The 23,414-nt window shown below is 44.8% G+C and overlaps 2 protein-coding genes across 9 annotated transcripts in view; both read left to right on the top strand.

Moving 5' to 3' along the window:
* WIPF2 (WAS/WASL interacting protein family member 2) overlaps positions 1 to 8,322 on the top strand; it is a 39,455-nt gene extending 31,133 nt beyond the window's left edge. For all 6 annotated transcript variants that reach the window (XM_006068604.4, XM_044938992.2, XM_006068603.4 and 3 more), the window contains 3 exons: positions 1,419 to 1,625; positions 3,102 to 3,203; positions 3,439 to 8,322. In XM_006068604.4, the coding sequence (XP_006068666.1) occupies positions 1,419 to 1,625; positions 3,102 to 3,203; positions 3,439 to 3,479 (350 nt within the window). In that variant the 3' untranslated portion in view covers positions 3,480 to 8,322. The remainder of the gene's footprint in view (positions 1 to 1,418; positions 1,626 to 3,101; positions 3,204 to 3,438) is intronic.
* A 3,530-nt stretch (positions 8,323 to 11,852) lies between these two features.
* Positions 11,853 to 23,011, top strand: CDC6 (cell division cycle 6). 3 transcript variants are annotated; one of them, XM_025280170.3, is made up of 12 exons: positions 11,853 to 12,045; positions 12,994 to 13,184; positions 13,971 to 14,252; positions 14,377 to 14,576; positions 14,830 to 15,002; positions 15,363 to 15,469; positions 16,475 to 16,614; positions 17,715 to 17,815; positions 18,997 to 19,061; positions 21,222 to 21,424; positions 21,866 to 22,006; positions 22,322 to 23,011. In XM_025280170.3, the coding sequence occupies exons 2-12, from the start codon at positions 13,007 to 13,009 to the stop codon at positions 22,409 to 22,411; spliced, it is 1,680 nt and encodes a 559-aa protein (XP_025135955.2). In that variant the 5' UTR covers positions 11,853 to 12,045; positions 12,994 to 13,006; the 3' UTR covers positions 22,412 to 23,011. The 3 variants fall into 3 exon arrangements, with proteins under 3 accessions (XP_025135955.2, XP_006068674.2, XP_006068675.2); XM_006068612.4 differs by having other exon boundaries at positions 11,855 to 12,045; positions 14,827 to 15,002; XM_006068613.4 differs by having other exon boundaries at positions 11,855 to 12,157; positions 14,827 to 15,002.
* The last annotated feature ends 403 nt before the right edge of the window (positions 23,012 to 23,414 follow it).

The raw sequence follows: 23,414 nt of genomic DNA, 5'->3' as shown, positions 1-23,414 counted from the left end.
AGGGTGAATTTGATATTTGGAAATGGCCAAAAGTCAGAGTCAGACATAGTTAAAATATAGTTAAGAATATTTTTGTTGGTGGTGCAACCTCAGAAAATGGGAAATGACCATGATATAATAATAATTAGGGATCTGTCTGACTGGGTTTGGAGACAATTCTTAAGAGGCTTTTCTGGTTTTTTTTGAGCAGTGAGCCTGTCACTGGAAATATGTAACTTCTGTCAATGAAACTATTATACGTAATTTGAAAGGCACACATTTTAGTCTGTGCTGCTGAGTGCTGGAATAAGTGACATAGTCTCTAAATGCTGCCAGGGAACAAAGGAGGGAATCAGAATAGAGTGGATTGCTTTGAGAAAGCCTTGAGAAGATGGGAATTGAGTTAAACCTTCAAGGATAGGTAGGATTTGATAGTAAGGACTGGTCACAGGAGGAAAGCATAGGTAATTCAGGTTATTTAGCAAATATTGATTAAATACCTACCATTTGCTATACATCTGGCTGAGCTTGGGAACTCAGATGAATGGACACTGCTCTGACTTTAAGGAACGTACAGTATACTGGGAAAGAAGCACATATAATGAATAATTATAGCATAGTAGAGTAGTAGAGAGAGACAGAGGTAACAGTGGGAGTGTGGATGGAATGGTGCCACTTCGACCTAGGAGGCAGGCAAGGACGGAAAGAACGAAGGCAAGATCAGGTTACCTACGTGGTAGATTACTGTGTAAGCGAGGAATATCGTGGGGTGATACTTGTGGAAGCTAAGGATTTGAAACTTGATGAGGTAGAAAATGCAAAGCGCTTGGAAAAGTTTGAGCTAGTATTTGAGGGAGATTAATGAGTTGGTATGCAGAATGGATGGGAAGGCTAAAAGATCAGAAGCAAGGAAAACAATGGCGAGGCTTTTTGCAGTAGAACCAGCTAAAAGTGAGAAAGCCCTGACTTTGAATTGTGGAGGCAGGCATGGAAAAGCCAAGAAGGAATCATCACGAATAAGTAGAGTTCTTGCCTGACTTGTCATGGGAAATGAAAAAGGGTCATCTATTCATTCTGAACTTTGTCTCTGGAAGACTGTGATGTTGCTAAAGAAACAGGAGGACTTCTGGCGATCTGAGCGGTTGGGACTCTGCTTCCAGTGCAGGGGGCACGAGTTCGACCCCTAATCAGGGAAACTTAAGATCTCACATACTGCATCAGCGCAGCCAAATAAATAACGTAAAATAAAGAAAGTAAAAATTTTGAAAAAGAAACAGGGATGAGAGGAGGGGGTGTGACATCAACATGCTGCCCAGAGGCTCCCAGAGGCTGGCTCTTCGGGAAGGTGCCGAGGTGCTGTTTTGGCCCGTGCCTCTCACATCCCTCTGCCCATCACTGTCTCTGCATCCAAGCCTAACTGCTTTTGATTCTAATTTCAGCTCCTCCACCCCCACCACCAATGATCCGAAATGGTGCCAGGGATGCCCCCCCTCCCCCACCACCATACCGAGTGCACGGGTCAGAACCCCTGAGCCGAGGAAAGCCCCCACCTCCGCCCTCAAGAACGCCAGCCGGGCCTCCTCCACCACCGCCGCCCCTGAGGAATGGCCACAGAGATTCCATCACCACTGTCCGATCTTTCTTGGGTGAGTAGCTAGCTGTATTAGTCTCATAGCTCCTAAGGGACTTCACTGACTCCAGTGGCCACTGCACAGTGGGCATGGCCAGTTGGTACCCTCTTCACTGCAGTTCCTCTCCTGACTTCCCTTCAGACTTCTGTTCCTGTCCACGTACATTGCTTTCCTTAGGTGAATTCTCAGCTCGATTGCTTTGGAAGAGATTAAAAGTAAAATGAGCAAGTGTTTTGTTAACTCTGATAGGAAGTGTTTTGCTAACTCTCTTGCTCCTCAAGGCTCATTATGTGTGGTTAGCTTTTAGGTCCGAGACTGTATCCTCTTCAGGATTATTGAGATAGGAATTTCATATTCTCTGAGGAAGAAAGGCTCCTTTCTGGACCTTTGAAAACAGAACATTCTATGCACAGCATTTATCTGATAATCCAAAGCCACTGACTAGCTCTGTTACTTTGAAGAAGTCACTTCATTTTTCTGGACCTCACTTCCCTTATCTGTGAAACAAGGAGATTGACTAAGTGGACCAGAGTTATCAGATCCACTTTTCCAAGGTTATAAATGAATCTTGGGCTCCACCTGAGGGAGTCTGGTTCATTAGGTCTGTGATGAAGCACCAAGTAAAGACTGTCCAGCAGGTATTGTTAGACCCTCTGTTGAGGGACAGGGAGGCCTGGTGTGCATCAGTCCATGAGGTTGTGAAGTGTTGGACACGACTGGGCAACGGAACAACAACTGTTGAGGAAGTCTGGAAAGATCTGCATGGTCCGTTTTAGCCTGCGCACTGTCGACTCTTTAGTGATTACCTCTTCTCTGCCCCTGCTCTGGTTTCTTCCTATTAAGTGGACTAGGGTTTTTGCTTAAAAGATATGCCTTGTGGAATGGTAATCAAGTCACACCCATAGGAAACTTGAGCTTTCATGTAGAGGAGCCATGGGAGATAGGAGCAGAGGCCATGCCATGGCTCTCCCAGCTGTGTTACAGAATTCCCTGAGGGGAGCCCGGACTGAGAAGGAATTAACCTGGTCAAAATCTCTCAGTAGCTGGTGACAGATATTCCCAGGTTAGCTTAATTTCTACCAGTTTGTGGATTCAGTTCAGTTGGTTTCCCATGGTGATAGTCTTTAAGATGACTATGTTACTAAAACAGAATTATATTTCTTTCCCCTCCCAGGCAAACAGCTGGGCTCCTTTACTGGGATGTGCCTTGTTTGGAAACATCCAAACCAAAAGTTGTAAAGAGCCAGTTTGTGGAAAGAAGTAAAGAACCATTTCAAGGACTCATTCCTTAGTGTAAAGAGCCTTTGAACACACTCTGCATACCAGGCACGGAGAGTAATGCTGTTGCCGTCCTCATGGGTTTACTGAGCAAGGCAGGCCCTCACAGTGCGTCAGGAAGGGTTAGGAGTAGCGGCGAGGTGTGTGGGAGCCAAGGCAGACTTAGGGATTAATTAGGCGGTGATAGGAATTAATGCTCCATTCCTTTTGCAGATGATTTTGAGTCAAAGTATTCTTTCCATCCAGTCGAAGACTTTCCTGCTCCGGAAGAGTATAAACACTTTCAGAGGATATATCCCAGCAAAACAAACCGAGGTAAGAAGAGAATGAAAGTTCTTCCATAATTATGTAGGCTATAGAATTGATGTGTGTTTTTCTTAGGTTAACATTTGCTTCTTCTTGTCTGCATTTTCTTAAAAAGACAAAACCTCATCCCAGGTTTTAAAGGATAGCTCAAAGAGCCTGTCTGTCTCTTGTTTTAGGAATGTTTGGGTGATTCTGGGTCTGGTGAGTGACCTTATGTATGTGGTTTTTATTTATCTTTTTTCAGCTGCCCGTGGAGCCCCACCTCAGCCCCCCATTCTCAGGTGAAGCCTGGCTTGGTCCTGCTCCTCAGGAAAAGGATGGACCCTCTCCTCTTCTCAGATGGTCCCTTCCATTCCCCTGAAATCTGCATGACAGCTCCTGATGTGTTTCTCCAGTGCAACCAACCTCTAGACTCCAAGCGTCCTCCCAACTCACCTCCATCTGTGTATGCATCTCATCTCTGGACTTGGTGACGGACTGTCTGTATTGACAGTAGGGCCTCAAACCCTGCATCCATCCCTCTAGCAAGCCCTGCTGGCCAGATGAGGAAGCAGCTTCCATGTCTCCTGCTTTCCTCTGGGGAAAGGTGCCTTGTTGTGATGAATGAACTCATTGTCGGGTTAGGGTGGGAATGGTCCTCCCACCTTCTCCTACCCACTGTAGGGGGGTGGGGAGAGAGGAACTTGATGGCTACATTATATTTCTTCATTTTAGGAAGCTGGTATGGCCAGGACTTCCAGGAGTGGGCATTTTTAGTGAAACGGGAAAGGAGTTTGCAGAGAAATGATCTGTTTTAAAGGTCAGGTTTGGAGCATAGGCAAGGAAATGGATCTGCTCTATTTTTAGGGGTATTCTGGTTTTGCTGTAACCCCACCCCACACTCATACCCAGAAATAGGCTGGATATAAACACTAAATACTAACCAGTTGAACTAAACATCAGTGAAAAGAGAAGGTGAAATAAACTGGGCATCCTTTCAGAGCTAGTCAGTTCCTCTGCAGCACAGGGACCGGGGGCCATGGTGGGAGCACTCTGGAACTCCCTGCTCCACTTCCGCAGGTGCTGAGGCTGAGGGATGTTGTCGTTCTCTCACCACCTTATCCCCTCAAGAGAAAAGTCCCTTTCATTCATTCATTATGGATTCTCAAATCCCTAAAACCTCTAGTGAGAGATAGGAAAATAGGACCTTGGCCTTGGCCTTAACCTTGACCTTGAGGCTGCCTCAGTCTTTTACTGCCTGGCTCCAGAAGCCCCTGGCCCTTTCAGTCCTGTTCAGAAACTGCAGCCCCCAGGATGACAAAGGAGGGAAGGGTGAAGCACCTTGTGGAAAGGTCCAGCTCTGTGGGCTGTGAAGACTTTTAACTAAGGCCCACCGGCTCTGAAATTCATAGCCCAGCTGACTGAGCAGGCTCTTCCCATTCCCTTCCCCATTTAGCCACAAGCCTGCATAGGTTAACATTTCTGAGTAGAGACAGGTGAGGAAGCTTCTGGGGGAGTCAAAGATTCCTCTGTGCCAAGAAGCACCATGACTTTGGTGAGGTGTGCTTCGATCCAGTTGATCTTCTGTGGCAGCCAGCAGCGTTGTTTCATCTTCCAAGTCCAGTTGAAGAGCCCAGAGAAAATGGAGGTTCCCAATCTAGGTAGGACCTGAGCTTGGATCATGGTACAGGGACTTGCCCTTCTCCGACAGCAGAATGGAGCTCCACATCCAGCTGGTGTGGTTTGCTTAAGCCCTTGAGTGCAGAGGCTGCTCAGAGCTTAGAGTGAGAGCAGAGGAACCATGTTATTGTTTGGAACGAATGGGGAAAAGTCCACGAAGACTTTTCACCAGGTACGTCACAGGCTTAAACTGTCCTAGGGACTTTCCAATCTATTGGATCACAAACTAAGGGTCTTTTCATGGTGCCCAGTGAAACCCAGGTCTTCCCACTGCTAGATGAGAGAGCTCGTAACTTGGGTTACTTGTCTGGGGTCTGCTATCCTTTGCCATCCCCTGGACCATACTGACTGTTGAGGCAAACCGCAACACACTTTTTCTAATCGTTCTTTTATTTATAATTCTTATTTTCACATCTGTTAGCAGTTACCTCTCAGCAGTATCCCTGGCATCCTGAAGCCAGAGGAGCTGAGAGAGGGGATGCTAGTGGAGGGCAAAGGAGAAAGTGCAAGACTTGACACTGCAGCAGAGTTCCAGGGTAGACACTGACCGGTTACTGAACTTGGACTGTGAAGTCTTCCCATTTGTTTTTGAAATGGGAGTTGATGCCTTTTGTACAATGTTATCAAAGTGTTACCTTCCCCCACTACCCCCTGCTACTCAAACACAGAGCATTGAAATAAGCGTTACACGTAAAAGCCAAACCCCAGGTTTTCATTGGGGCTTCTTCGTCCTCCCCTGTGACCTGCTGCCCCCCATATTCCCCAGAATTTGGACTGTGTCATGTGGGTATGGATTGTACTTTCAGTTTCTTGGCCTCATGGGAAAAGGCCTGGGACTAGATCTAGTCAGCTGGATTTTCTTCCGCAGAGCATGTTGATGACACAGTACCTATTTAAATGTCTTTGCCTTATACCTTATTTGGTTCCTTTGTTAATAACAGATTTATTATCATGTATATTTACTATTGAAGAATGGGAATGTGAGCCTCATAGTTACTGATCTATTTTGTACGCTGTAAAAAGCTTGTAATATAGGTTTGAGGTGGGCTGGCTATAAGAGCACTAAAACTTCTCACCTTTTAAACTGCTCTTTTTATCTGCTTGTGGGAATGTCGTCTCTTCAGTGGAAGATTGGGTGGTCTCATGTTGAGGCTGTTGCCCAGTCCCATTAACTCCCTTATTCCTTCCTGGAAAGAAGAGACATTGCCCAGCTAAGCATCAGGAAGCTGTGCTAAAAGCCCTCATGTGGGTTTGGTTTTATGCTGTTTTTCTCAAGTGGGAAAAACTTAATAGTTGTTTCTTACCGCCCTTTCTGGGAAACAGGCCAGTGGCCTCCAGGTTTTTCAATGAGCTCGATGTCCCCGTGTCCCTCATCTCTGGTCCCCAGACCTGGATCACAGCACTTTAATATTCCAGGTTTTCTTTCTGGTGGGGCTTTCCTCCAGCCACAGCGCCCCCAGTAGTTTCACCGCCTGGGTCCGCTGAGCGAGAGCATTTCAGGTTTTCCCACCAACAGATGGAAGGCTCCGGCCTCCAGAAAGTATACCAGCTCTCTCAGCTGGTGGAGGCGAGGAGACTGGCCACTGCACTGGGGGCATCCCCTCACCCCATACCTTCCCAGCTTGAAACCCAGACTCACCTCCAGGGAGAGGTGAGAGAAAATTGTAAATAGACTTGCTACAGAGCAACTCAGGGTTGGGGTGTGTTTTAATTCTCCTGATCACTTGAAATAATCTGTAGGCTGCGTGCTTATGGGAGTGGGGGAGGAGTGTGACTCCAGGGTCCTTCCCTTCTGCAAAGCTCTGGGGGTGGAGTAAAGGGCGGCTGAGGCTCTTTGATGGCACTACACTGAGCTGTCTGTTCTTCTGGAAACCCAAGCTACAATGAACTACAGATCAGATTCCTGACATTCCAGTTGTAGGCTTTCTTTCCCTGTTGAATCTCAGTCCCCAGCTCCACGTGGTCATGGTGGTTCTCTGGGCACCACCCTAACTTAGGGAATGGGAGGCATTACAACTCTGCCTTCAGGACTCATCTCTTAAAAGCAGAATAAAGCAAAACGACAACCACCTTCAAAACACTTACAAAAACAAAATAAAGGATAACTAACCGAAGGAAGGGTTTGGTTCCATTCAACTCCACATTCATTGTGCCTTTACTTGTGTTAGATTTCTGTGCTTTCTTCCTCTGTCCCTCTTTGAAGCAATTAAATCTTCCTTGATAAACTGCTGTTTCCTTCTTTCTACTCTTGTTTCTGACAAGTGAGTGGGTTCCCTCTCTTAACTGTCGTGAACCTCATTCCACTGGTGGCAGAGGGGCTGAGCCTTCTCTTCTCATGTCTAACCTTTGTCTTTTCCCATGGCAACCAGCACGGGAGCCCTCATCAACACTGAATACAAGACTAGAGCAACGTGTGTGAAGAGTGTGTGTATGTATGTGCGTGTCCATCTTTGCATGTTGATCAGTTTCTCTCTTTTTAAAAAATAATTTATTGTATGATTTATTTTGGCGTTTCTGATTACAGTACTCCCTCCCCAACTTAGCATTGATTCCACTCCCCCCCCAAATGTGTAATCTGGTCTCAGGTTGGATTCTTTGGTACATTTCTTTCTTCTGGATGCCGTGCAGTTTAATTAAACCTTGCTTAAAAACAAACACAAAAACCCTGCAAACTGTGTACTCGTGTCTGGGATACTTACTGCCGCAAGTGGTGGCAGAGAGTGGGAAGAAGTCTGCTGTCTCGGGGGTGTCATGGTTTGACTCCAGGTCCCCTTGAAACAGTAGAAACACTCACTTGGACATAAGCATCTGCAGCTTCCTGAGAATTTTCTCTCCTCCCCTCCTGCTGTGTTTGGAAACTCACAGTTCCACTTCGCCAAGCTTACCGGGTGATTCTGAGAGTTGGTCATTATTTGTATTTGCCACCTAACTCCCCTTGGCCCATGGTTTCAGGGAGCCCAAGGAGATCCCCCAGGCCTTGTCTCTGTCCCTGATGGTTCTCTCCGCCTGTACGCATGGTAGATTCTCACAGTGAGGTGTGAAGAAAAGGTGAGGACAGAATACAGACTGTGTGTGTCGGTTTTTTATGTGGATGTTGGCGTTTCTCCTTCAGTCCTTTTCAAGTTGAAATCTTAGCTGACTTCCTTGAACTTTGACTTCAGGTGTCGAAATTGAACCAGTCTCGGCTTACTGTGGTCAGCTGACATAATCACCACAGATTTAATGAGCTTAACCTGTACTTTAATCACTAGCAGAGGTCTTGGAATTATTTCCTGGACTGATTCATAACGGGTGTGTGGATGAGTCACTCGCAGAGTTTTGATATAAAAACCTATGGGGGGAGGGAGTGAGGGGGGAAAAAGGGCCTCCTTTCATTTTCATCCATATTTGCCAGATAGGCCGAATTCTTGATTCTTTGATTCATCATTGTTATTAATATGATTAATAAACTACCTATTTATTGATGTAATTGTTCCTCCTGTGCCTTTGCATAGCTCTCAAATGGAGGTTGCCTAAATGACCCTTAACTTCCTAACTTCCTATCAGCTTTCTCTGTCCTTTTGGGATGGTATTGCTAGTCACACCCACCAGTGCACACAAAGACATGGCACAGACTTACAAAAGGATGCCAGACAGGTTCTTCCTGTGTGATTTCATTCCTTCCCCCATGATACTGTGTGTGGATTAGCAGGTGATAAGGACACTAGTCTGTCCCACATTAATTATTACTGAGGCATAGCCGCTTATGGCAAAAGTGTCGCTTCAGTGTTTGCTGACCCAGCCCAGCCACAAACTGCAAGTTACTTTAAGGAAGCTGCCTGCCTCTGACTCCCTATTACTCTGCAGACCGAGTTAAAAGGACTAAAATGTCAACCTCAGGATCCTCATCACCCTGGAGGATAACGATGGAGAGATGCTTTGTCTCTGACATCGCTGGAGCCCAGTCTGGATCATTTTACACATAATTCATTCTCCACTCCTAGGTTTAGGGGGGTGTGAGATTTAAAGGACTGTATGCTGTCTGACCACAAAAAAATGTTCACGCAAAAGATGGATAGCCGCTTGGCAGGAATGTCTTTCCTATTCATTCAGCAAGCACTGATTGCATATTTTAGCTCTGTGCCAGACAGCGACAGTATGAAGATGAATAGGACATGGTCTTTGCCTCCAAGGAGCTCACAGTCTAGCAGGAGAGCAGGACAGCCACCAGGAGAAACCTATGAGGGATATACTAAGTCTTTATGGTAATTAGCCAGGGAAGGATGGTGAGCAGCATTCCAGACATAGGAAACAGCACAGAAGAGGCACAGAAGCAAGAAACATTATGATGGTATCTCATCATAACTACTGGAGTACTGGAAAGGGAAAGCATCAAGTAGGTATCCTTTCAGAGACCTTTCAGTCTGGACATTCTGCAGTTCTCTGCCTGCTTCCCCATAGTCCCTGACTCTTGTAGGCTTTTCTTGGACCTGTGCTGTATTTCCTGGTGGATGCTTCCATAGGCTCCAGTATGCACATTAAGTACTCATGGCTGCTTCTGCTCCCTCTGTAATTAAGATAGGTAGGTTGTTCACCACCATCCCTTAAAAGCTCGCTGGGCACTTGTTACCATTGGTTATGAAGGACAATTTTTAGGTGCCCAGGTTATAGAAATAAATATCAACAGTGGAAGTTGCTTCCTAGGTTCTATTGCCCTATTAAGAGATCAGAAATACCAGCTGGTAAAAAAGGCTCAATCCTATGGTAACACTTCCTCCATTTGTGGCAGCCTATGCCCTTCATTCGTGGCAGTTTTCATCTCCTAGAAAGCCTTCCTCAAATGTGTTCCCTTGCCCTCTCTCTGCTATAGAACCTGCATCTGTCTATTGGGCTTCCCTGGTGGCTCAGCTGGTAAAGAATCTGCCTGCAATGTGGGAGACCTGAGTTTGATTCCTTGGTGGGAAAGAGTCCCTGGAGAAAACGTCTACCCACTCCAGTATTCTGGGCTGGAGAATTCTATGGACTGTTTTGTCCATGAGGTCTCAAAGAGTTGGCCATGACTGAGCGACTTTGACTTTCTATTACTCCTTGGATGTTTTAAGTGGTTAGGAGTTTGGTCTTTCAGACTTCCTGGGTTCAAATTCCAATTCTTCCACTCACTAGTTGTGTGATCTTGGGCACATCTCCTCAACCTCTCTATTTCTGTCTCCATATTAGTGAAATGGAGATAATTCCAACTTCATGGGGTTCCTGTGAGAATTAATAGGGTGATATAGGTAAAATAACAGAGCTCAAAGCCTGGCGTACACATAAGTATTGGCTTTTATACCCTATATGAATCAACTACAACTAACTTGATTGTAATATTGTTGTTTTCCTATTACTTGGTTTTATTGCTGTATTTCATTTGATATAGAAGGATGAGAGATAAATGCTTACCATCACCTAGAATTGGGTTCTGGTTTTTAATGGCACCTGAGGCTTAACTGGGTTATTAGCTTTGGAAGCTGGCCTGTAAATTACTGCTCTAATTTATATTTTTTCATTAAAAGCTCAGCTTGCCTCTTCTATAGAGGTCTCTGGTCCTGAAACCCTTGTGTTTAGCCATTAAAAAATATTTTTAAATTAAGGGGCCATAATTCTCTCCACTCCCCACATTGTGTGGATCAATGGGACTAGTGATGGAACGGTACACAGAATATCATATTCTTATCTGTAACAAAATAAAAGCAAAGGCCTGGCCCTATTTCTCATCTTTGAAACACAAATAAGGGGGCTAATGTGATGAAGTGCAGTGTTATTTATGCAGAACTTTACAAAGAAACTGACTTTGGTATCAAATAATGATCCTAGGCCCTTCAAGGCCACCAAAAATTTTGTGACCTCTAACCCTCAGCGGATTGATTTGCTTTGTGCCTTGCAGTGTTGAGCATTAGTAAAGCGCTTGGCATCAAACCTGGCACCCAGAATTGCCCAAATAATGTTAGGTATTGAGACATTACTTTGCCGACAAAGGTCTAGCTGGTCGAAGCTGTGGTTTTTCCAAGTAGTCATGTATGGATGTGATAGTTGGCCCATAAAGAAAGCTGAGTGCTGAAGAATTGATGCTTTTGAACTGTGGTGTTGGAGAAGACTCTTGCGAATCCCTTTGGACTGCAGTTAGATCAAACCTGTCAATCTTAAATCAATCTTGAATATTCACTGGAAGGATTGATGCTGAAGCTCCAATACTTTGGCCACCTGATGCGAACAGATTCATTGGAAAAGACCCTAATGCTGGGAAAGATTGAAGGCAGGAGGAGAAGGGGATGACAGAGGATCAGATGATTGAACGGCATCACCTACTCAATGGACATGAGTTTGAGCAAACTCCGGGAGTTGGTGATGGACAGGGAAGCCTGGAGTGCAGCAGTCCACGGGGTTGCAAAGAGTCGGACACGACTGAGCGACTGAACTGATTAACTGATTATGTAGTATCTCTCTGAAAATCTAGCCCATTCAGTTCAGTTCAGTTCAGTCGCTCAGTCGTGGCTGACTCTGCGACCTCATGAATCACAGCACGCCAGGCCTCTCTGTCCATCACCAACTCCCGGAGTTCACTCAAACTCATGTCCATCAAGTCGGTGATGCCATCCAGCCATCTCATCCTCTGTCGTCCCCTTCTCCTCCTGCCCTCAATCCCTCCCAGCATCAGGGTCTAGCCCATTAGGATAATGAAAAGGGGTACGTGCAACATTGAGAAAGGGCATCGAGAACCAAAAAAGGGCTTGGGAATACAGTCGCGAGCTGCAAAGACTACATCTCCCGCCGGGCTTTGCGGGGGCGGGGGGGGGGGCCGCGGGGAGGCGGCCAGCCGGACTCACACGGCCCCGGCGCAACCGTGCGTCTTTCCGGAGAGGCCCCGGATGTAAACTGGTCTGTGGGCGTGGCCTCACGGTGGCGCTAAGACCTGGGGCTCTCTTATTGGTTGTATACCTTCCGGCTTGATTGGCTGTGAAGGAGGGGGCTGGCTCCAAGGCGCGCGCGGCGCTCTGGCGACACCCAATCAGAAGCGTGGCCGGGCTTTGGCGGGAGTCGGGAAAGCTGCGGCTGTGCAAATTTGGCGCGAGCGTGGCTGGGTTTTGCTCCTGTCGGTGTGGGGTTTATCCAGCAGCTTGTCGTGGACAGTTCCTAAAGTTGTCTGCCGGAGACGTGAGGAACAGCCGGCACTGAGGTGACGCAGCCCTGTATGGTGGAAAGGCGAGGAGGCCCGGGTCCTTGGGGGCGGCGGAGTTTGTGAGAGCCTGGGGCAAGGACCGCGGGAGGAGAGCTCAGATAGCCAGAAGGTGATGAGGTCGGGGTCGGGTAGCGAAGAATGCACCCTCGGAATGGTGTGACAGTTGTGCTGAGTGCGATAGGAGGGCGATGTTCCCCGAGCATCTGGGATTATGTGGGGCCGAGGTTGGGCGGAGTAGGAACTGAGGGCTTGGGGGAAGCCTGTAAGTATGGGAGGCTGCTGCGCTAAGGTGGTGATAATGGTCTACTCCGGGCCTGGAGCTAGAGAATTAGAAGTGCTATAGGCGCCAATTAAGATCAACTTCTTATTGCATGGCTTGAGTGGTTAAAAATTTGGGTTTTGGAGCCAGAATACCTGGTCTTATATCTTACTTTGCTATGATGTTGGACCTCACTGCCTCTCAGTTTTCTTATCAGTAAGAAAAGGATAATAGTACCTACCTCTAAAATGGTTGTAAAACTTAAATGAAAGTAAAAGTCGCTCAATCGTGTCCGACTTTTTGCGACCCCATGGACTATACAGTCCCTGGAATTCTCCAGACCAGAATACCTGAGTGGGTAGCCTTTCCCTTGTGCAGGGGATCTTCCCAACCCAGGGATCAAATGCAGGTCTCCCGCATAGCAGGTGGATTCTTTACTAGCTGAACCACAAGGGACGCTGAGTAAATACCTAAAAAACTTATGGCAGCCTGTTATGTGTAGTAGGTAGACAAGGTATTTCTTGTTGCATAGATTTGGATATGAAGCCGAATTAAATGCTAAAATATTGTCACAACATAATCTGATTATGAAATGAGTGTTGATCATTGGTTTAAGTTCCATGTTAATTATTTTTCCTTCACTTTTACATATTGACTGGATGTCCTGTTCCTTTTTTTGTACCCAGCTGTGCTGCCATCATGCCTCAAACCCGCTCCCAGTCACAGGCTACAATCAGTTTTCCAAAAAAGAAACCGTCTCGGACAGTGGACAAAGCTAAAAGCTCCAGTGACACCAAACTAGAATTGACAAATGCCCAGGCTATCCTGCGTTCTCCTTGCGCAAAAATTCTGCCTCTTAGCCCCAGAAAACGTCTGGGTAAGATAGCCATTGTTTGAGTACTTTTTAACCGGTAGCTCTCAACCTCTTTCTTAATAATAGGATGACTTTGAAACAGCTTTCTGAGTACAAGTAAGACGATTCTATTCCCTTTGGTTATTTTCAGAATGGTTGCTTACTGAACTTCAGAGTTAAGCTGCTTTTGAAATCGCTTTCTGAACTACTCGATAGGGCCGACCTTCAGTTCCTAATATTGAACTTGATTCTGTCAGCGTCACTGTTCGTTATATAGTATTTTGAAACTTGCCTCAGTGGTTGTGAAATTATGAGAAACAGGTGACAATTCTTGTGGTTGATAATCCTTTCTTGTTTCTTTAAGTTTTGTTTTCTTTTTTCCCTTTCTTGTTTTAGCGCATCTATTTTTAATGAGGGGTGATCTGGTAGTACCTGGAGACATTTTTAGTTGTCATAACTGAGGGGATGGATGCCACTGGCGGTGGATGCTGCTCACTGTGATGCAGTGCATAGGACAGTCCCCCACCATGAAAAATTATTTGGTCCAAGATATCAATGATGCCAAGGTTGGAAAGCCCTGTTTTAGAGCAATCCTAGAATTTCCTCCCATTAAAACCGCCACCAACTAGGAAGACTCAGTGGTGCCATCTGGTGGCCGATGTTTGCTTCTGGCTAAGAGGCATTTTATTTTGGTGATTCTGACCCCAGTAGAAATTCATCCCCCTTTTGAAGGGTGGATGCAGAGATCTTTCCAAGTCCTTTTACTGTCCACTGCTATGAGTGACCCATTCTGATTTTAATATGTTTCAGGTGACGACAACCTGTGCAACACTCCCCGTTTATCTCCCTGTTCTCCACCAAAGCAAGGCAAGAAAGAGAATGGTCCCCCTCGCTCACAGAAGTCAAAGGGACGCAGATTGGTATTTGACAATCAGCTGACAACTAAGTCTCCTAGCAAAAGAGAACGCACCAGAGTTCACCAAAACAAAATACATTCCTCAGTTCCGAAAGGTCAGGACATCACAACCAATTCTGAGCAGAGATGTCTGCCGGAGAAAGAATCTGCATGTCTGAGACTGTTCAAGCAAGAAGGTTGGTTCTTTCACGGCAGCTGTTAGTGCAGCCTCGTAACCAAGGCTGGTGATTCCAAATGAAAGCCGGTGGGTCTTCTCAGTCCCCTCTGTTGTGTCTAATTGTCCTTTCATGTCTGGCACAGGCACTTGCTACCAGCAAGCGAAACAGGTCCTGACTACAGCTGTCCCGGATCAGCTGCCTGCCAGGGAAAAGGAGATGGATATCATCAGGAATTTCCTAAGGGAGCACATCTGTGGGAAAAAAGCTGGAAGTCTTTATCTTTCTGGTGCTCCTGGAACTGGAAAAACTGCCTGCTTAAGCCGAATTCTGCAAGACCTCAAGGTACATTGAGAGTCTGAATTATGATGCTCTTACTAAAATGACATCTGGTTATTAAGGGTTAAGAAAAAGTGGAAGTACTTCAGGGATTGCAGTTTTCCCCCAAATAAGACATTTTTAATTTCATTGTCAAAATCTTTCCAAATGAAAGTGGAGCTTATTTTCTTATGCTGTTAACCCCTCAAAGACACTTAATGTTCCATCAGAAGTTTATCTGAGGCCAAACTAATTTGCCTGTTTGCATTTTTTCTAGAAGGAACTAAAAGGCTTTCAAACTATCGTGCTGAATTGCATGTCCTTGAGGAGTGCCCAGGCTGTATTCCCAGCCATTGCTCAGGAGATTTGTCAGGAAGAAGTATCCAGGCCAGCTGGGAAGGACATGATGAGGAGACTGGAAAACCATATGACTACAGAGAAGGGCCCCATGATGTAAGCGTTGCTCTGTTGCATGTTGCTTTGTGAAAGTCTCCGAGATCTGTTGCCCACAAACTCACAGTCTTGTCTCTTGAATTTATCAGTTTACTCCTCAAAAGAACATTTCCTATATTTTCTCTCTGAGAGGTAGTTACATAAGCTTAAAGGGAAAGAAGAAAAGAAAAAAAAAAAAAAACCCTTCTAATTTCAAATTGGGGGAAAATGTTTTTAAGCTCATTGCTGTATGTTACCAAATGGGGTAGATGACTACCTTCAAACTAGTTTGAGCTGTAGGAATGTGACCTAGAGTCAGCCCACATCAAACAGATTGGAGAGTTAAGAAGGTGAACATGGATCCTCATTGTTTCTTTGTAGTGTGTTGGTGCTGGACGAGATGGATCAGCTGGACAGCAGAGGGCAGGATGTCTTGTACACACTCTTTGAATGGCCGTGGCTAAGCAATTCTCGGTTGGTGCTGATTGGTTAGTGCTCTGTTGTTCATGTTACATGGTGGTTCTAAAGACTTCTTTTTAAGATCTCTTCGGCTTATCAGTTTTGTTTTGTAAAAACAAATTTTTTTGAAAAGAAATTTCACTGTGCCACATAGCTTGTGGGATCTTAGTTCCCCAAACCAAGGATTGAACCTTGGTTATGAAAGCGAGTAGTCCTAACCACCAGACTGCTAGGAAATTATCACATATTACTTTATCTTACACGAGCTTTCTGCTTTCTTACTATAATAAGAAAGTTACTATAGGGACTTCCCTGGTGGTCCAGTGGTTCCGCACTTCCACGGTAGGGGCATGAGTTGGTCAGGGAACTGAGATCCCGCATACTGTGCAGCTCAGTCAAAAAAAAAATAAAAATAAATAAAAGAAGAATTTTTTTGTAAAGGAAAGTTATTATAAAATAATAGGGAACTTAATCAAATCAGGGCTTCCCTTGTGGCTCAGCCAGTAAAGAATCTGCCTGCAATGCAGGAGATCTGGGTTGGGAAGATCCCCTGGAAAAGGGAACGGCTACCTACTCCAGTGTTCTGGCCTGGAGAATTTCATGGACTATATAGTCCATGGGGTTGCAAAGAGTCGGACACACGACTGAGCGACTTTAACTTTCACTAATCAAATCATTTTTGTTAACTCTGAATAGAAATGACATAATACTGCATTTCAGCAACAGTCAATTTTGGGAGTGTCTGGTCCTGCTTGTTAGTCAGAATTTTAAACCTAATTTGAATACAGCATTCTTCCCACATGCCGCAACGAAGGCCCAGCACAGCCAAGAAATAAAGAACACTTAAAAAAAAAAGCATTCTTCAATGATTGTGTACATCCTACCTAATGAGTACTGAGAGTGGGGGACGAGTGGGAAGCAACAATTGGAATGCTGGATTATGACTAGAAATTTTATTCTGCTTTCAGAAGGTTTATTTTTCCTTTTAGGATGATTTGACCACTGATGATAAGTGTTACATATCTTCTCTTCAGGTATTGCTAATACTCTGGATCTCACAGACAGAATTCTGCCGAGGCTTCAAGCTAGAGAAAAATGCAAGCCACAGCTGTTGAACTTCCCACCTTATACCAAAAATCAGATAGCCACCATCTTGCAGGATCGACTGCATCAGGTGAGTGCCACGCACTGTACCAAGGTGTCTGTTCCTCGTATCACCTGTGAAAGGGAAGCCTAACAATGGTTCTAAAATATTTTGCTTTGACTGCATTGCTAAACAAGGCATTCCTTTGGGCCATAGTGAGAACATTTTGTGTGAATTTCTACCCATGGCTCCATTTATTGGGTACTTCAGTATTGGAATAAACATAAGAGAGGAGTCACTCAAATGCTTCTCTAATAGTCTCATGGAGCAGGAAATGGCAACCCACTCCAGTATTCTTGCCTGGAGAATTTCATGGACAGAGGAGCCTGGCAGGCTGCAGTCTATGGGGTTGCAAACAGTCGGACATGACTGAGCGACGAGCACACACACAATAGTCTTAAAATAGGACCTGAGGGGGCTTCCCTGGAGGTTCAGTGGTAAAGAATCTGCCTGCCAGTGCAGGAGACACGGGTTCCATCCCTGATCCGGGAGGATCCCACAAGCCTTGGAGCAATTGAGCCTGGCAACCGCAGCTACTGGAGTCTGTGCTTCACAACAGGAGAAGCCACCTCAGTGAGAAGCCCGTGCACCACAACTAGAGCGTAGCTTCTGCTTGCCACAACCACAGAAAAGCCCACGCAGCAGTGAAGACCCAGCACAGCCGAAAAGAAATAGAGAGGAAAAAAAAATAGGACCTGGGACTTCCCTGGCGGTCCAGTGGCTAAGACTTTGAGCTTCAATAAGACTTTGCACTTCAATGCAGGAGGGGCACAGCTCCTATCCCTGGTCGGGGAACTAAGATCCCATATGTCTCATGGTCTGGCCAAAAAATTTTCTAAAAAAATAGGACCAAGAAAACACTTTCTCTTGACCAAGTAGATTTTAGTATAGTGTAGTTTTGCTAATTTAAGTTTCAGTTGTTTTTTTCCCCTTTGTGAACCTCTACCACATTCCTACAAAATGCTTCAATGTATGAAATTCCCATTCCTAAGCAGAAAAGGCATCTTTTAGACCCTAAAGTTTGGTCAATCAAGTTTAGAATTAAGCGTGAAAGTACTCATGTCTGAGACCTAAATTGCAGAAGAGGAGCTGTGTACTTTCAACTGTAAACTTCTGTGTCTTGTCCAAAGGCATCTAATGACCAGGTCCTAGACAATGCTGCCATTCAGTTCTGCGCCCGCAAAGTCTCTGCTGTTTCGGGAGATGTTCGCAAAGCGCTTGATATTTGCAGGTGAGTTATGGCACTGTTGGCCGCTTTTATTAAAAAAGAAGAAATGCTGTTAATTGTCTCGTGTAACTCAAATGAATGTGGCTTAAGAGGCTCCGTTCCACTTTTTACGTTCAGAAAGGAGGACTTGTTTCTCAGTGGGGAGCTCTGCATTTCCACCGTGTTAATGTCTGAAACATTATCAGTCCATTACCTACAGAGGGAGAAACAAATGAGATGTTGCTGGCACTCCCTGTGGTGATTATAGATTGGTTAATTACATTTGTATTAAAAAAGACTCCAGTTTACTTTTCCATTAGCTGGTCTCAAGCAGGTTTATTTATGGACCTGAACCATCCTTGCCTTGAGACTTCTTTTGCCCCTTCCTTTGCTTTTGTGAGCACCCCTTCCTCCAGCTGGTGGTCCCCCATAGTTATGTTCCAGACCGCTCTCTCTCCCCTTTCCCATCCCCGGGCCCCTCCTGCTGGGGAAAGCCTCTGTGCTGACTGATGAAATTTCTTCTTTCCCAGTAGGACACTGGGGCCATTAAAATGACACTTGCTGTGTTGGCCCGCTGGTCCAACCTCCCCCTGCTGCCATGCAGAAGGTCCAGGTCTGGCTCATGGCTTCCTGTGGGCAAAGTACTTTGGAGAGTGCAGTGGGAGAGTAAGCTCTTCCTCTTGCTAGATGGTGTGATCCTGGATTTGAAAGTTCTTCCTAGTCAGCAAACTACTTGGATAAAGACTGCAGCTATGAGCAAGAGTCACGTAGGCCGGTGTGGTTTTAGCCTACATATAGCCTATGTATAGATAACTGCGGGCTCCTCTTTTAGGGCTGGTGTGTATGGGTGGTGCTGTCTCTCTTTAGTCAGTCACCCACACTGCATGTCCTCTCTTCTATCCACGACATGTTTTCCTTGTCCAAAATATTATCATTGGCTCAATGTATGATGACTTACTCGGCCTCTATAAGAGGAAATTGAGTAGTGCTGAAGTTTCTCGGATTCCCTGGTCCATGATTTATTTCGAGGCAATTAAGTCCCCTGGAGTTGAGGCATAATCCAATTTTCTTGGGTTTTAAAATTATAAAACATGTTGCTTTGTGTTAATGTGCCTGTTTTTGGGCTTGGTGGTTTGGTGTGGTGTTGGGTTTGGCTCAGCCTAAATTAACTCTAGAAATTTTTTTTTTTTTTTTTTTTTTTACAGGAGGGCTATTGAAGTTGTCGAGTCAGATGTCAAAAGTCAGACTATCCTCAAACCACTCTCTGAATGTGAGTAGTTTATCTCTGTTCCCTCTTCCTTTATAATTAGAAGCTTTACTTTTCTGAAAGAGATAGAAAGATGAGGTGAGCATAGTTAAATCCTGTTACCCATTTGTGTGTGGGTGTCTGTGTTTTTCATCAGTTTCATCTACTTTATTTCAGTCTTGCCTGCCAGTGCTGTAAGCCACGCAGTACTGGAAGTGGGTTCTCCAGGGTGTTACATGAATAGTTGGGACAGAGTCGGTTTTCTTTCCAAGTCCTAGGAATGAAAACTAGACACTAAGATTGGATCAGCGTCTCTCTGGGTACTTATATCGAGTGCACTTTAGGTCTTGATATAGGTGAAAGCAAAGCCCAGGAAATAAGAGTCAGACAGGGAAAGAATTAGTTCAGCTTGGGATATCGCTAGACTTGCAACAAGCCTCAGAGGGTGGCGATACAAAGATAGCATCGCTACAGTAAACGGCACGCTTTCACAGAAACGACAAAATTAGTTTTCCTTTCCCTCAGCCTTGTCCTCTTAGCTATAGAGGATGTAAAATGGCCATGAACTGCATATCTTGTGGTTAATATCCAGTGTTAATCTTTAGAAACACAACAGTCTGATTTGATTGTTTCTTCCTTATCATCAACTTGTTGAAAGAAGATTAATAAAAATATTTCAGAAGTAGCTGAACAGTGCTTTGACTGATAGTAGGTAATATTTGCCAGTGCACAGATTAGATGCTGGTTTCTCTTCAGTTTTTCACATCACTCCCTTTTCCCTACCAGGAACATTTAGGCTTGTCAGTGGGCCCGGTGAGCACCACTCACACACACACAGAACTAAAAGAATTTGTGACTTCTTGTCATAAATTATTAAACTAATCTAATTCCTGTATTTTAACCTCTGGTAGATGTGGTTAGCTTTAATGGCTTTAGAAGGCCACAGGGAGACTGACTTTAAATATGAGAAGACACTTGCCTGGACTTCCCTGGTGGGTTCAGGGAAGTGGTTAAGACTCCGCACTTCCAGCACAGGCGGTGTGGGTTTGATCCTTGGTTGGGGAACTAAAACCCCACATGCCTCGTGGTGCAGCCAAAAAAAAAAGAAGGCACTTTCCAGCAATGAGCACTAACTGGTCTTCTTTTGACACAGTGGGGGTGTCCCAGTATTGAAGAGACTAAGACACAAGCTGGGTAGGTGACCTCTTCTTGGAACTGTTATCAAGAGACTCAGCCATTGGATAGGGAGTAAGACTAGACCTGAATTCTTCTCAGCTTTGTGAGATTCTGCTTCTTGACCACTGAACTCCAGTTTCTCCAGTATGCTTAGTCCTCGGTAGCATCCTGTCTGTGATCATGGAATTGAAGCAGTGAAGGACAGGGAAGCCTGGCGTGCTTCAGTCCACGGGGTGGCAAAGAGTCGTGCACGACTTAGCGGCTGAACAACAACAATCGAAGCAAACTCTCCTGGGACAACTGACTTGGTCTCCGGAAGTAACATGAGGCAACATGAGGCAAAGTTTGTTACAGAGCAGATCCTCCTCCGTCTTGCCATTCCTGCATCCAGACAATGAGGCCACAGTCCTCTGTGGCTCCTTGGCAGTTTCCCAACCTCCGGCCTCTGAGATGGTGCTATCTGCTGAACTATCCGATGACATTTTCTCAAGTGTTGCTCTCCTGGAGATTGGCTTGGGCAAATGAGCCAAACCTCAAAGGTCATTTGGGGAGGCTATCAAGAGGACTTAGGACTGTCCACGTTTAGCCACTCACTTGATTTGAAATATTAGGTAATTTTTCCAGCCTTTATCAATGACCAGGCCCAGTCATCTTTGATTCAAGGTTCTGTCCTTCTTTGCCTTTGAGATATCAGGAACCTTACATTAGTTCTCTGTCTAGTCCTTATTCTTTCGTGAGGTAGATTTCATCTTTTTGACATTAAATTGCATCATACAGGATGAAACAGCTCACCGTTCTGCCCAGAAAGAGGATAACCTTACTTTCCAAGTCGTGTCACATTTTGGCATCTTCCTGAGGATCGTGCTGTGTCTCATCCTTTGACTTCTCGTTACAGAACTGGAACCTCTCCTTCCACTAAAACTTAGTATCATCTGTCTCGATTCATATTTAATTGTAAAAATACAATATTTAAAAAATCGAATTAATCCTGGTTTATTTACTTGATAGGTAAATCACCCTCTGAGTCACTGGTTCCCAAGCGGGTTGGTGTTATTCACATATCACAAGTCATCTCGGAAGTTGATGGAAACAGAATGACTTTGAGCCAAGAAGGAGCACAAGATTCCTTCCCCCTCCAGCAGAAGATCTTGGTCTGCTCTTTGCTGCTCTTGACCAGGCGGTTGAAAATCAAAGAGGTCACCCTGGGGAAGGTTAGTCAGGAATCTCAGCAGATGGAGCTGGGGTGGAGAGGAGAATTTGCTTTGCAGAGCAGATATTTTCCTAAAGGCCTATGATGCTGCAGCTGATGTGAATTAAAAATGGATTTTAACGGTGAGAATAAGTACTGGTATCATGTAAAAGGCAGCTGACTTTTATTTCCCTTGGGCTGTGGTTGAGCCTTTACCATTAATCTTCTCCCCTTTATTTCTGCCTCTCCCTATGAAACACAATGAAGCCCCCTCCTTGCATTACAGTGTAGGTTTTTGGCGGTACCTCCAGAAAGCATTTTCAAGGATTTTATTGAAAATGGAGAGCATTAGGGTATTCAGATAACTCTTTTGCAAACCCAGATTTACGTTATTTTAAAAGATTACAAAGTTAGAAGAGAGAGGGCTGTTAAACGACATTTGTTGCCCCTTGTTTCCTTCCAGTTATACGAAGCCTACAGTAACGTCTGTCGCAAACAGCAGGTGGCAGCTGTGGACCAGTCGGAGTGTTTGTCACTTTCCGGTCTCTTGGAGGCCAGAGGCATTTTTGGGTTAAAGAAAAACAAGGAAACCCGCTTCACAAAGGTACAACAAACTGCTTCTTTGTGACATTGCTTTTAATTGTCCTACTTTGAAGAGCTTATATTTTTGCTAAAGTAAAGATTTAAAAATGATCACAATTAGATAAACACTTTTTTTTTGTTTGTTAGGTAGGATTTAAGGTGTGTGAAGATACGGCTATAGAATGAATCAGATTTTTTTCCCCCCATGTTATTGGAAAAGCAGTGTTTAACTTGCTTGACTCTTGTGAGAAAAGTTTAACATAGTAAAGGTTTCTGTAAAAAAAACTTGGCTTTTGTGAGTTCTCCACCACAAAAAGTCCTTTTCTCTTCCTTGCAGGTGTCTCTGAAGATTGAAGAGAAGGAAATAGAGCATGCTCTGAAAGACAAAGCTTTAGTTGGAAATATCTTAGCTACTGGATTGCCTTAAATTCTTTTCTACTAATACCCCACCCGAAAGTATCCAGCTGGCATTTAGAGACCGATGGAGTCTTCATTTTAGTACTTTATACACTCAGGTCTGAAAGCAGGTGACCTTTTTTTACTTAAAACTGATAAAAAATAATCTATGGATTTGTGACTATTAGCACAGAATTATATCTTTGAGTTTTATTATATTTATGCATTACAAACTACCAAGGAGACCCTTTTTAATTACACTCATTGCCTCTACCCTGAGTGTGACCCTAACCAACATGCTTACAGGTATACAGATGGGTGCTGCAGAAAGTTCATATATTGATTTCTTAGTCTCCTCAAACATTGGTATATTTTCAAGAACGTTTGAATCAGAGGAAGCAGAACGAAAAAGGAGACACCAGACAAATAAGCCAGCTGACGTGGAGATCGGAGGACACTTTGATCAAAGGATATCTTTTTTTTGGAGTGTGCTGTGTTCGTGTTATGTTGCAGAGACTTCCGCACTGCGACATTTTAAAGACTCGTTGAATTTCCTGGGCACTCCCAAGGTTGTGGGGGTGGTCAAGAGAATGTGACTACAGATTGTGAATATATTTATTTTCAAGTTGCAGTCTTTGTTTTCTTCAGCTATCATATTTCAAGAGAGCTCAAACTTTTCAGAAGGCAATGTGAAAATTCCTCCCCAAACCGTCCCACGGTCCTCAGCTGAAGCCACTTGTTTCAAGATGCCCTCGTTTGGGTTTGGATTGTCATTGGAACCTCATTTTCCCAGTCTCCTTAGATAAATTAATCCACATGGTTACTCAAGTCCCTGCTTTTCTGGGTTTGGCTTCCAGTGGCATTAAATGGCAATTTGTGATGGGGACACCAGAGGGCACCATGATAACACTGACTGCCTTAGGAGTGCAGGTGTGGGACTGGGGTAGTTGAGGGAAGGGGGGAAAAAAACTGAAGATTCCTCTGGGAGACTGCTGTACTTTTATAACTCAAGCATATGCTTGGAATGCAAACCA

This window comes from Bubalus bubalis, chromosome 3, assembly GCF_019923935.1.
Source record: "Bubalus bubalis isolate 160015118507 breed Murrah chromosome 3, NDDB_SH_1, whole genome shotgun sequence".
In the NCBI taxonomy this organism is placed as follows: domain Eukaryota; kingdom Metazoa; phylum Chordata; class Mammalia; order Artiodactyla; family Bovidae; genus Bubalus; species Bubalus bubalis.
This window is presented reverse-complemented; position numbering and strand designations above follow the sequence as displayed.